The 13,948-nt window shown below is 41.8% G+C and overlaps 1 protein-coding gene across 18 annotated transcripts in view; it reads right to left on the reverse strand.

Annotated features, from left to right (window-relative positions):
• Window positions 1-398: 398 nt before the first annotated feature.
• ARPP21 (cAMP regulated phosphoprotein 21) overlaps window positions 399-13,948 on the reverse strand; it is a 332,344-nt gene continuing 318,794 nt past the window's right edge. For 12 of the 18 annotated variants that reach the window (XM_054814937.1, XM_054814931.1, XM_054814932.1 and 9 more), the window contains 3 exons: window positions 8,625-8,672; window positions 2,392-2,543; window positions 405-1,215 (listed from right to left, as the gene is read on the reverse strand). In XM_054814937.1, the coding sequence (XP_054670912.1) occupies window positions 958-1,215; window positions 2,392-2,543; window positions 8,625-8,672 (458 nt within the window). In that variant the 3' untranslated portion in view covers window positions 405-957. Of the gene's footprint in view, window positions 1,216-2,391; window positions 2,544-8,624; window positions 8,673-13,948 lie in introns of all 18 variants that reach the window. The other 6 variants (XM_054814942.1, XM_054814947.1, XM_054814945.1 and 3 more) reach the window with 2 other exon arrangements.

Raw genomic sequence — 13,948 nt, forward strand, 5'->3', positions numbered from 1 at the left:
CTTCTGGCCAATGAATGGGATATCACAGGACATCTATGTCTTCTTATATGCAGCTCTTGGTTGGCCTCTTGAGCACGTGTAAGTTAGTTGATAGAGGCTTGTAGCTGTGGCAAATTGCATTTGTGACATTACTGGTCCTAGGGATTGGAAAAGCACTTAGTTTAAGATGATCTGGTACATCATTCATTGAACACTTCCTGGGTGTCTACACTAGTATTTCTAAGTGGTCTTAGCTGTTACGGTACTGCATGCTAAGATACAGGTACCTTTTCATCAAACTCCCGTAAGCCCATTAAGCATCGTCCCCCCCTTAGCTTCACCTGAAACAAGACAATGCAGAAACAAAGGGGAGTTCACTCACTCAGAAACAGAGAGGAGACCAAACAAGTGGTAGAAACATGACCTTTCTCCATAAGGCCAAATAGCTTTATTGTGATTAAGCACTACAATACAGTATATATCCATAAAAAAACTCTATAGTGTATATAAATTATTCCTTCCATTCAGTAATTTTTTTTTTCTGTTTTTGTTTTTTCATTTCCATTACAGCTTTGGTACAATGTGATTTTATTATATTTTTAAATACTTTTAGCTTCACAAACTCAACACAAAGTACAAAACTAATCCGAATCGGGGATATTACAATCTACACAGTGGTGTTCAGTGGTAGGAAAAAATCTTACCTCAATGAATTCATGTCACTAGCTAAGCTATAAAGGCATACCTAGCAGACATGACAAAAATATGCACCATTAACCAGCAAACATGTTTTTTTTTTCAAAATTTATTTTATTTTAATTTTTTTTACAGATTTTTCCAGCAGCAAATCACTTGAGCATAGTCAGTACTTATGTCCTCAACTGATGATCCTGTCGTGTTCCTCTTCATTTGAAGGCCATGAGTTACTTGTCAAATAATGCACTGCTATCCTCGGTATATCCACACTAAGCCACAATGTCAGTACTTGACCTGCCACCCTGCATTATTAATGCTCGCACAGTTTGTCCTGCAGCTGGCAGAAATAACTGGAACGTTATTGGAGGGGCAGTGTGGGGCAATCAACCGTAGGTTGTTCTGTGGGGCAGGAGGTATGACATTACAGTAGACAGGCATTCCAGTGGCTGTAAGTGTTCCTTGACCTGATTGATTAGGTAGCATGATTGGTTGTTGATACGATTGTTGCGGCAATCCTTGAGAACCCTGGGTCATTGGCACCTAGGTAGGAATGCGGACAGACATAGGGGAAAAAAAAAAAGTAATTACTAAAGCAATTAAAGTAGGGCCTGAGTATCCCTATCTTCCTGCTAGCTGAATTTGAGTATACAACATATTCTGCCAAAATTTGTCATTTTCTGCTGCTCAGAACTGTTCTCATCCCTGAAGATTTTCTTTGTTAGAGAAGGGTTAAAGAGAAATCCCTCTGCTCCTAGGTCTAGTAAGGGGCTCTGTCATGATCTAGCTCAATATGAATTTCTGGGATCAGTGCAAACAGAAGACTCAACCCTGGTATGTCTAGGCCGTCTAAAAGGTCTAAACCTTTAACATGATCATTAACCTTTAAAACACATTTTCAATACAGTAATTCTGAAGATGCAAGGGGAAAATTTCACCCACAACCAATTCCCCCATTTCCATCTGGGTTTCTGGGGTGTTTTCACAAAAGCTGAGGGAAAAGGTGAATGCCTGCTGAATCAGCGCAATCTATTAAAATGAATTAGAAGTCATTTAGTTTCTTAACTTTCCAGAGGGACCAGCAGAAAATGCAAGCACAGGCCACCTCTCACAGGCTCGTGGCATATCTCACAAATACCAGGTATAAAGTTGGGGAAATAAGTCTGGATAATTCATGGACTTGGTAAAAATCAAGCCACTGCTTTCCCTTCAAACCCAATAAACGCAATAAACAAAAATCTATCTTGCTACAGCTTGTTATAGAAGACATGGTGAGATCCTTGGCAGGAGTCTCCAGAGATGAGTAATTTTTAACTGAATCAGGCAAAGCCCTCAACTTCATTACAGGAAACAATACTGCACTGGCAAAAAAACCCCAATCAAACCCCCAATGTTCTGTTTTGGTTTTGTTTTGTTTTGTTTTTAAATTCATTTTCTTCACAGGAAGAAGCATAATTCCTTCATCCTTTGTGACATTCTACCCGCACTGCAGGCTGTAATAAATAGTTCAAGTATTACCAATTTAGAATGAAAATCAGGAATTCTAAGAATACGTAAACAAGAAGCAAAGAAAACAATTTGACTTAGAAGCATATTTATCAGGAGGCCTCCTGCCACGCACTGTCCTAATGAAATAATAAAGACCCTTCTGCGATACAAAAAACTTAATTCAATTAAGCACTCTGAGAAAAGCGGTCTTTCTTTGCGGCTCCCAAGTACCTGATAAGACGACATGGCTGGATACTGCACCATCATGCCTTGCACCTGATTTCCCTGTTGATTATTCATCAGGTTCTGGCTTTGGGGCGGCTGCTGCATTCCCATGAGACCCTGGAACCCCTGCTGCTGGTTCGGCAGGACAGGCTGGTAACCTGGAAGAAGAAAGATGTCTTCAAATACCCTGTCATTCGTAGGGGTAAAATTAAAACAGTTCTAAGGAACAGCAAATGATCCCGTCGCTTCTCCCTGCATTTGTCAAAAAGTTGCTCGATTTCTAGAGAAGCATTACTGGAAGTGAAAATTGAAGGGGAATAAACAAATGCTGTGAGTTGACATCCCCGGCGGGCTAACAGGAGCGGGCAGCACGCTTTCGTCATGCTCTTCAACCCTGCGGCACAGACCAGCCTGAGGGACGCCTGACTGCGGCGCAGGATTGTAAAGCCCTGAACAGACACAGGGTGCTACTGGCTACTTCCTCAGAGGCAAAACTCCCACCGGCTTCAAGGACACCAGTATTTGGCCTTCACAGTCCATCTGGTACGTTTTTTTCCACGTTTCTTATCTTACTCTCTTACCTTTCTTGTAATGCAGCTCTCTAGCATGATGTAAACAGAGACAGCTTTATTTAATCAAGAAGAACATCTGTATACACACTGGCTCCTACTTGCAAGGCTTTTTATACAATTAGAGCATATTAAGGGTCATATTCCACGCTACAAGCTTTGTGTTTGGCCAAAGGAGAAAATGATAAATTAGGGAGTGTCTGGTCCTCCCTGTTGGTCAGTAAGAACACTGCTGACACGCAAATGACTGCACAGGGATGAGAAGTTGATGCTCCTGTTTCAACCTGCCATTGGCTCTGTGATCCAAGTCACTGCAACATTGCAGGTTTTCTGCTGGGATGGCTCCTCTAGGACTAATTGAGAAATGGGCGAAGTCTGGATGATCTGGAGGGCAAAGCTGCTAACGAGGCAGAAGCGTGGATGGGAAGCGAAGTGCGAGCGGTGTGCTGCTTGGAAGCAACACGATCCAGCCTGAGAATGAGCCTTGCCGGATGGAAGTGCGCTGCCTGGCTGATGCTACTATTTGGAGATGAAGGATTTTGCAGAAAAAAGTGGGAAAGGAAAGGAAGATTGCAGAAAGATCCTGTCCTTGAAAAATGCAGCCAGCCACAGTCATTATAAATCTATGAACAATTTCTCTTTAAGACATTCTGTGTCCTTTAGCACTCGTATTTTTTAACACGCAGTTATGCAGTGCACTATTAACTCTGTAGTGATGTTCTCAGAATAAGCATATTTCAGGCAAGGAAGAATTATCAGAAGGAGCAACGCTGTGTTATTTTTATATGAAAAATGTGTGTCACGTCTGCTCAATTTATATTCATGAATACAGTACATGGTTCAATATACTTCACGAATTGGAAATCATCACCTGGGTATTTCTTCATTATGTAAGAAAAATAAAGTAATGAATGTCTCTGTTTCTGCTGGTCTATTGTCAACTGATAGCTTTTCTTCAAAATCTTTTCTGATGCCAGAGAAATGTCAGGTATCTCTGATCAATTTTTTGGCATTAAAGATGCCTTTCCACAGATATGAGATTAATGCCTCCAGTCAACTGAGCAAAATAAAAAAAATAATTCCATGAGTGATTAACTTGGCTGGGATATAGCATCAAACATCTCCCAAATGCACCAGATTATTATACATTCAAATTTGCTCTTTTCCTATGCACAAACACAGTGTCAGCATATTTTTAGTCACAAAAATTACCAACATCAGAAGTGCTGTAACTGAGTTTACAGAAGGCTTATACAGCAATAATAAAATCGCAAGTCCTCTTCTCCTCCCATATACCAATTATGGGGGGAGCAGGAGGGAGAAAGGACAGAAATAAAAAATTTAGCACTACTATTCTGGTATTTGCAAGACTGGAAGTTTAAGCAGAGAGGAGTCAACTGACAGCGGAAGCAGCAACAGATAATTCATCTCACTTGTGGTTGTCAAAGTCAGTCCCAGATGTTGTAACGAATGATAGATTGATGGTGGACCAGGGATCAAGTGACGCTAAGTTGGGGAATGCAATCACACATGGGATCTGTGCTCACAGAGTGGGACCGTGATGCACAGGGTGGTGGAGTGGTGCTCTGCAGAGACAGACAGACACCTCTGGGGTCGAGCAGAGAGAAGCCCTTCTGTTATCTCTAGTAAATATAATTACATTACCCTTACTTTAGTCAGACTACTGCTGATACTCTGCTGTACGTTTGAACATACAGCTGTCTTCACCTCAGCTTTGTGTTCCAGATTCTCCAAATATGACAAATTTATTGCCCAACACAGACATGACTATCAAACTGAAACAAAAAGTTATGGAAACGACCAAGTATTTACCCTTATGCTGAACACGTAGGCATCATCTCATGGGTGTATTACAACAGCATGTACCTTTACCCTGAAAATCTCCTCTCTGTTAGCAAACACTGCTTAGTACATGGCACAACCACTCCACATTTAGGTGCAGAAATACAAAAAGGTGATAGGTTAAGAGCTGAGGTCCACTAGGCTATGGATTATTATTTTAACAAGGACCTCAGCAATCTCTCCTGCCTGTAGAGCATGTGCACCCCTCACCCTTGTCCCAACATGCAGAGTCCTGCTTACACCCCTGGGAGTCAGGAGAAGACCTCTTTCCTACTCCCTCTGCGAGCCCTTTACAATGCTCTGACCACACAGAGGGGCCTCAATACAAGCAGAAAAATACTTCACATGCACTCTAACGCACTACCAATGCGATTAGATGGGAGCAAAGAGGTATTAACATAAGAATCTGATCGCATTGTCTCCTGAATAATGCGATCTCTTTGCCGTTAAGGGAAATTAAGTCACTTATTCGGCCAGGGAGGAGGTACTGTGGTCACTTGACCATTTGTTCCCTTGACTTGTGGGTGAAAACAGGGATGTTTAAGAAGGTTACTGGCCTGCTGTATCCTTGCAAAGATGCTGGCTGTCATCTCTTCCTCACTTAATATTCATGGACTTCACTTTATCATCAGTACCCTTTGGAATACGATGAAGCTATGGATGTCAGACCTTGCTGCAGAACCCCAGTACAGCATTTGGTCAAAATCCAGCACCCTCTTCAAGGCTCTGCAACTCAAGTGAAGCCACTTCACTTTACCTTATAGCAGAGTCTGACCCTTTACTATCTTAAATATATGAAGAAAGATGCGAGTTCATCCATTCCATTCAAGATAAAAATCTGACAAGGTACAAAAATATACTCCAACAGTGCAGAGGAGGTAGAGAGTATTAAAAGGTGAACTAATTTCTTTATCTACAACAAGCTCTATAAGCAAGAGGAAAATGCTGTGAAAAAAGAAGCAGCCCAAGTCCATTCTGCTAGACGGCTTCTGTTTGAGCACAAATGCAAGGGGAAGGAATTGGCACTCTATGTGGCAATCCATTTGAACAAGAAGTTGTTAATATCAGAAATCAGCTGCTCTGAATTTCCTGCCTTTGCAGCCCTCCTGCAACTCTGACTCTGCATGCTACGTAATATTTGAAACAGATCCTTCAGTGTTTACTGTGCGTTAATGTCTTCATATGTTTTTGCACACTGGCCAGGAAAAGAACGGAGATGGGAGAACTGAGACTCTGCATGACTGATAGTCTTAATAGATCAATCTTTCAGCAATGTTCATGAAATTATATCATTCTAGCAAATAATTATTTTTTTTGAGGGCACAGACTATCAGAGATCGCTATTCCCCCAAAATTATTTATTTTGTACACATGGAGCAGTTTCAATCCTCAACTCAGCTCTGCCACGCGTTTGACATGCTATTTATTTTTCAATGAAATGAAAATAATACAGTGTTCTCGAAAGTCTTGGGAGCCAACTGCAGTGCCCAAAAGGCCATGCATTGCTGGGCAGAGATGGATGTTTTGGAGCTACACAAGTGTCAGGAAACAAGTGAGAACAGGAAGTGGCATTATGCTTTCCGCAGCAATAGTTTTCTTCGTACTTGCTCTTTTGCTCATTAGCTTTCATACTACATAAAGTGTAATCCTTAAAAGCCTCTTTACTGTCCCCTGGGAACGTACATACGTGGGTTATTTTCTAATGGTGGTACACATCAGATGAACCATCCTATTACTGCAAGCTCCAGGGCCTCTTTACTGCAATTATATCATCCTCCTCTATGTTATCTCTGCTACAAAGGAGGATTTTTTAAATCAGGGCAAACATGAGAGACATTGTTAAACAACCAGAGGAACAAATCGCGCACAGAATTTCAATGAATGCCTCAGAGGAAAAATGAGCCTTGAATTGCAGTCGAAATGGAAGAGGCTGTCATACCATCAAGGTAATTCTCTGAACCTTTACAGCCTGCATCACCATGCTGACAGCCAGCTAACTTAAACATCCCAGGGGGAGAAAGAGTGCATGAAAGACCCACAAATGTTTTAATTTCTTAACGAGGCTACGGAGTTCAAAAGACAAGACACAGTGGTCTTACACCTCTGCCAGTAATGTCACCCAGAGCTGTAATTAAAGCATGTTTGGTGCTCTGCTGGCCTCAGCATACATCCTTCATGAACGGCACATCCATGTTTGGAAGGACTGTTTCATTGCTCATTTTGGATTTGAAGCATATATTAGCAAGCCAGCTTTGTAATATGTGTATCAGCACTCCAGGTAAAGAGTAATCAGCACTTTGGCTGACCAGTGCGGCAGTCTGGCACGAGTCCCTGAACTGCAAATCTTATTGTACTCTTACCACTTGAACAGAGTCCTTGCATCTAAGCCCATCTGATGCAAATGCATAAATTCATGGTGGTTTTGATGTGAAGTGATTTGAGAGCTCACATCCTCCCTTCCCGCTTCACTCAGTGTAGCACTGGGAGAGGCCGAGCCGTTGCCACCAGCAAACCCAAAATGCAGGTACCTTGGCAACACACTGCAGGGGCTTAAGCAAGCAAAGTCCAAAATAAATTCAAAAGGGAACCCTCAGCAGGGCTAACTGGGCTGGGTGCAAGGCTACACAGATCTGGTCATCCTCCTGCCCGCTCCGCAGTGCCTTTCCGCTGCCCTATGCCCCCAGTACAGACCAGCTCAGCCTCTGCTGCAACTGCCACCAGGAGCACCGGGAAGAGATTGAATTGGAGCTCCCATGGAAAAGCCAGGGGGAGCGAGCACCACCTCTGGGTGCGGACACAAGGGAATACCCTGCGATGTACTGACAACAGCGTAACAGCAGATTCTGCACCCAGTCCCAAGTGCTACGCTCGCCGCAGGGGCAGAAGACTCCCCAAAACTGATAAGGGCTGAGAAGAGAGCTGCAAAAATGATCCGAGGTCAGAAAGTGCACCTCTTCCTGGGAGAGCTAATGAGCTCACTCTGCTGAATTTATGCAAAAGATGAAGAGGTATCTGCTGGTAGATAGATCTTCAACAGAATAGAAAACAGTATAATAAAATTACATGGTTGGAAGATAAACCTAGAACTGTTCAGATTAGAAATAAAATTCAAAGTTTCAACAGACCCTATAATTAACAAGGGGGCAATTAAGCCAGAGAGGAAGCACATTTGCTATCACCCAAAACCTCTAAAACAAGGATGGACAGCTTCCTAGACAATATTAATCAGTTTAATAAGAAGTTCTGGGAATAAAGATATGATTAGAGTGTGCTCTGTGTCCAGTATTATTCAGACCATTACATGTTCCAAAGTTGAAATACTTATGAAAATGTTAGCCAGTTAGCTCTTAACACTTTTCCTATCTTCCAAGGAAAAGGACTAATCTTTTGCTTGTGAGACAGGATCCTCTTCCCAGACCATTCCCTTTGATCACATACTGCGATGCCGCCCAATCCACTCCATGAGCTGAGAGTTCACCTGTGTACAGTGGATATTCTAAGCATTTTTTTTTCTGGCATATTTTCGTTGACTTTGCCCTGGCTGGAGTAGTGCTCAGTAGGTTTTGTAGGCTGAAGAATATGATCGATATCTATTCCCACAATTTTGCTAGGCTATGTTTTCTTTTATTTTTTAAAATAAGCTACTGGTAAAGTATTAAAGTGGCTGGATACAGCTTTTACTCTATAATCATAGAAACTTACAATGCGCATGATAAGTTACTAATCAGAGAAGAAAAAATATCATTGTAAAACTACAGTTCAGTCATGCACACATCAGTAAGTTTCTTAAAGTTTTTGGCAACTCACTTATTTGCCAAAAGCTCTGAGCTGGTCCATCCCAAAGTACTTGCAAAACTGGAAGGAAGAAAAAAAAATGAAGCAAGCAGTTTGGCAAGATCAAACACTTGTGTCTTGACACAAAGAACCTTTTGATTCTCAAACAGACCCTAAATGTTATCTGCAAAATACAAGGAAAGGAAGCCAGGTGTGGGAACCTTGCACGAGGACAGTTGGCCAAGCTGTGGGAGGCGCATATTGAAATCCCTTCCCAGCACAAATGGGAGCAGGAATTTCAGGCAAGGGGTTTCCAACAGCCAGAACAAAGCCCTCCCTGCTACAGGGGTCCGTCAGTCCCTCCTGCCAACGCTCCTTACCTCGTGCGAGATACTCAAGTACTGGATTGCAACCAGATGTTTCACCTCCTACATGAACGTCGTAATTACCAGCTACGGAATCTCCCCATACACCGCTCGCTCTAGAGGAGCGCTGCTCCAAGGCGCTGTGCTCAGACTGGCTTCTCACGTCCAGGCGTTACGCGTTAGATTTGGGTGGCTGCTGAGGAAATGGGGGGAGGGGGATGGTGTTTCATTATGCAGTTGGTCATTACCTGGCCAGATTCACTGCAAATGATGGACTAAAAGTCTCATGGAAAACATAAAATTAAGCTATAAATTTAAGCTGGTTTTGATTTAAGCCTCACCCCAAAGTGTCTGGAGTTTGGAAAACTCGCACAGAAGACACGCTAATTAATGTCTCGCTGCTGCTGTGTCATTTTTTGTGTGAGTCTGAAGATTTAAACTACATCTTGTGCAGCTGGAATCCAAAACACTTTGCAAACAATTTTGTAGTTTAAGCTTGGATCTAAAATCCAAGGCATGCTGCAACCCAAATCTGCTGCAGTTGATCAATCCACTCCTACTGTGTCTGCTTTCTCACTGCAATACACATAAAAATGTCTTGACCTAGTAAGATATTTGAGCTTTGTGTTCCACTTGAAGACATCACAGATAATTTCTGGGTGTGAACTGGATACCATGTGAGCTAAAAGCACAAATACGTAATAGCTTAATGCTAAAAATCCATCCCTTTCCCCTCAGAACATAAGACCATGCAATTATTTTATTTAGTTTTCACACATATACAAAGGAAAAAACAAGAATACCTATGCCTGAAATAAAGGAGTCTTAAGAAGCAACAGATAACTTGGAGGTACGAGGTGGCTTACAGCACACATAAAACAGCACATGTGCCAAAAACCACAGCCGTACACAGACTCCTTTCCCCACGGCACTCCGCAGGCTCAGACCCTCAAAACCAAGAGAAGCCTTTTCACCTAAGTGACTTACAGTTTGGCTTCTTTCATTTCAGGTAAAAGCACACCCCACTCCAGCAGTACAGCTTGCAGGGGAAAGCAGGGGGTATTACGCTAGTTTTGGTTTCAAAATTTCAAACTAATGACATTGATTCTTTCAAGTTGTGCGAAATCAAAACATTTTTTAGCCAATGGCACTCCAGTTACATTCACTGAAAATACATAAAACAGTAAGCATATTCCTAAACTGATGGCAATGACAGTGACTCGAATAATTCTCTGCAGAGCTGGGGTTATGAAACTGCAGGATTTTGAACACAGAGTCTTGACACAGAATTCCTGCCAGAATTGTAGCTCCCTGGTCCCTAAATTTGCCGTAGCTTTGCTAAGAGCACATTTGTGGCTCCCGAACCTGGTAACAGACCAACAGCCACATTTGTTGGCAGGCCCCCAGAGAAAGAGACATATTGAACTGCATTAAGGAACTCAGCAAGATGTATATGCATCAGAGATGTAAGTAAGACTTACTATCACAAGAAAAAGAAGAAAAATACTAGTTAGAAGATAGCATGTCTGTTTTCCCCACCTCTTTTTCTCTTGCTGGTTTACAAAGCTGCAAATCCCACAAAATCAATAGTGCAAAAAAACCTTCATCCAGCTTCAGAAGAAGAAGAAATCAAATTTGGAAATTTGCTGCAATTTTGGATTATTTCAGAGCGACCTATTTGTTGGATTTGGTAAAACCGGCTAATGAAAATACTCTGATACACAAGAAATTTTTTTGTGGATAACAGCTCTGAAATCCCCCATCTGGCTAGTTGTGGCTAACCGCTAGAGCAGGACCTGCCTTAGCTAGCCTAACTGCCCCGCCTTGTCGTCTTCATCTATTCTTCCTCAAAAAGGTACAGGAAAACCTCTTTTTTTTCTTGTTTTGCCACCCCAGGGGCACTTCTCTGCTGCTAACAAAATGGGAAAACAATTAGGAGAATAACGCAACTCCCCTAGCAATGCAGACCCTCCCAGTTCAAAAGATGTGCAGGATCAGGGCCTCACAAATCTATTTTTTAACTGCTTGTCCCTTGTAAACCGGAATAACGTACATCTTTACAAAAGCTAAGAGAAAGTGCTTCTCCTCAAGAATAGTCGCTGCATAAAACAAATGGCCTCATCTGGGTGGTGGAAAGCCTCTTGCTATGGTGGTTTAGATTACGCCAACGCGAAATGATGAAAGTAACACTGCATATCACGAGTAAGATTTAGAGCTTCTTACATGTCAAAGAAATATCCAGTACAGTTTCTTTTACCCTTTTTCTATCACGCCAAGTTCCAACTGCTGGAGACAAGGAATAGCATTATCTTTCGAAAACCATTTATATGCGTGCTTGCTGTCCCGCGGGGGAAAAATGTTTTCGCAAAGAGCACCGAACTGTTATTGAGAGCCTTCTACTTCATCATCCAAGCAACTACCTTTAGGGCAAACATGCAAAATCATGGATACAATGAATTCAGGAATCACTTAAATATGCATATCCACCTCTCAGTTACTTTTCCACACCTTAAAAGAGTTGTTTTAAAACTTGGCGACCTCACTACCAAGTAAAGAGGCCCAGACAAATAAGAGGTATGATTAAATACTTTCATTATATACCTAATGAAATCACATACTGTTAACATCTTCTGAGACTAAAATTTTAATTAAGGCAGGCTGGCATTTTGGCTTTTTTTCCCCCCCTGCTATGTTCCCGGGGAACAGCAGGTAAGGTCAAACAGAAAGCTTATGTGGTAAAATCGTGTGAGCGCGCTCCTGGGAGACTTGGCATTATTAACAAGAACACGAAGAAGGGCACAGTTGAACAGTTCAAAGATAAATGATTGCATTCAGTTTACTTTTCGCTATCAACCGGAGAACCTGAGCGCGCTGTTATTTGACCAGAAATGTATATAAATAGGCATCAAAAAGAGTTTGAATGGATACAAATGTAGGAGATTCAAGGTTGAGGAAATGTTCTTCTTCAGTTTAAAATCCAGATCTATTCATTTACTTCTCTACACAAAGGATTTCCAAATTATAGGGACAGCTTGAAGAAAAACTTGCTACTAGTAAGTGGCTTGATGCTGAAAATAAACCTGTTCTTGATGAGAACCTAAAACCATGTTATTATATGACACTTTAATAACTTATTTTATTCCCTTTTCAATATACTTTTATTTTATGTTTTGAGACCGCTTAGCACTGTTCATGTTCTTCAAAAACTATGACAAAAATTATTTGCTCTTCTCCTTGAAGATAAATCTGAAGATAAACAGAGGGGCACCTCTTACAGACACGGTATGTAACTCAAAGCTTCTGTAAGATACAGAAAAGAAAATTCTATTTTTAAGACAAAATCCTTTTATCTCACTTCAGTAAAAATACAGAGGGAACAGCCAGCTGCAAGCCAAAATAATTGCAACACAATAATGCAGGGCTCCATTACAGCAACATAATTCTGGTAAAGCAGCTGATCCAGGATCTTGGCACTTACCCAGACCCTGGAGCCTGACTTAAATGCATTAACCCAGACAAAGCATGTGCAGCTGTTTTGGTAATCTGAGGCTTCTGCATTTTATTGGAGACCAAACAACAACAAAAAAAAGTCAGTCAGCAAATGACACAGGTGATAGAGAGAGAGAGAGGAGGAAAGTATTTTATGCTTTTGAACGAAGTTAATCCATGGAGTCACGTGAACAGCTTTGGGGAGATGGGCTTTGGGAAGTGTTTCCCTTTGGCCAGCACGATGAGCAAGGGTTTACGCTGGAGCGGTGTAGAAAAAGGCAGCTGAGGTGCCTGCAGGGACCTGGCAAACATTGTTCTGAGAAGGGTGAAGCCTTCTCGTCCCCACAGAGCTAAGGCACTGAAGGCACACGTTGCAAGTTGGTGCGCAGTTCTGGTGACATCAGGGAGGTCCCAAACAGCGCTAGGGAAAAGCCGAGTATAATCCTTCCGCTCCCACCGCCCGCCCGCCGATCCCGCTGACGTTAATGAGAGTTAACGCAGAGGCATGGGCAGGCCAAGAGATCACTGCGGAGAATTTGAGGGTTGCTCTTAAGAGAGCTTTACTGCTGAAAGACCAAAAGAGATGCAAATGTAGTCATAGCCCTTACTATGGCCATAGACTGTAATACTGCTGTTGTCTGCTGCAATTCCTCTGTATGGGACTGTTGAATACACAGCTAAAACACCGATGTAAAAACCGATTAGTGTTGAAACATTCCTTTGGCATATGATGTGCTGTAGGCCTTGCCTTACGCTGAAAAGTGGCATCTAAAGAGATGCCTTTGCCACCAAAACATTATAGAGAGTTGTCATTTCGAATGACTACGTAACATTATGTTCAGGATTCTGCTGAATTCAGAGACAAAGTGTCCATACATTCCTGCAGAAAAAATTAATTTTATTTAAAGCTAAGATCCACAGTGAACTGTGAAGAAATAAAGCATATGATTAACTGTTTTATTACTATTATTTTCAGAAAAAAACCCCAAATAGTAGCTTTGGATGAAGACTGCAAGAACAAAATGCTCTTTTCTCATCTCTCTACCCAGGAAACTGTACTTTGCAGAATTGCAAAACGTAACCTTTGTTACAAATGTATTCATTTTCACATGGGAATATTTTTCATGCAAAATGGTAACTTCCTGTGGTTCAGGGCAGGAATATCAATATTGCAGTTGGTACAAACTTACACTTGGTATAAATTCAAACCCTTATTAAAAAAAAAAGGCACTAACAACTGTTGGTATGCATACACATACACACACACGCATCTATCTGTAACAGTGGAAACAAATATTAGAAAAAATGGAGAGCTAAAGAAGTTAAATATTAGCCCATTCATTGCAAGCACTGAGCTCAAACCTAACCACGCGCTCTAACGGTGGGATGCAGGGCACGCATCAGCTCCAGATTGCGTGATGCAGCGGTCCAGCACAGGGCTGCCCAGGAGAGTTCATATAAATAATGAAAACAGTCAAGTAAGATCAACTTCGCGTAGCCCAC

Source organism: Grus americana, chromosome 2 (genome assembly GCF_028858705.1).
Source record: "Grus americana isolate bGruAme1 chromosome 2, bGruAme1.mat, whole genome shotgun sequence".
NCBI classification, from domain to species: Eukaryota; Metazoa; Chordata; class Aves; order Gruiformes; family Gruidae; genus Grus; species Grus americana.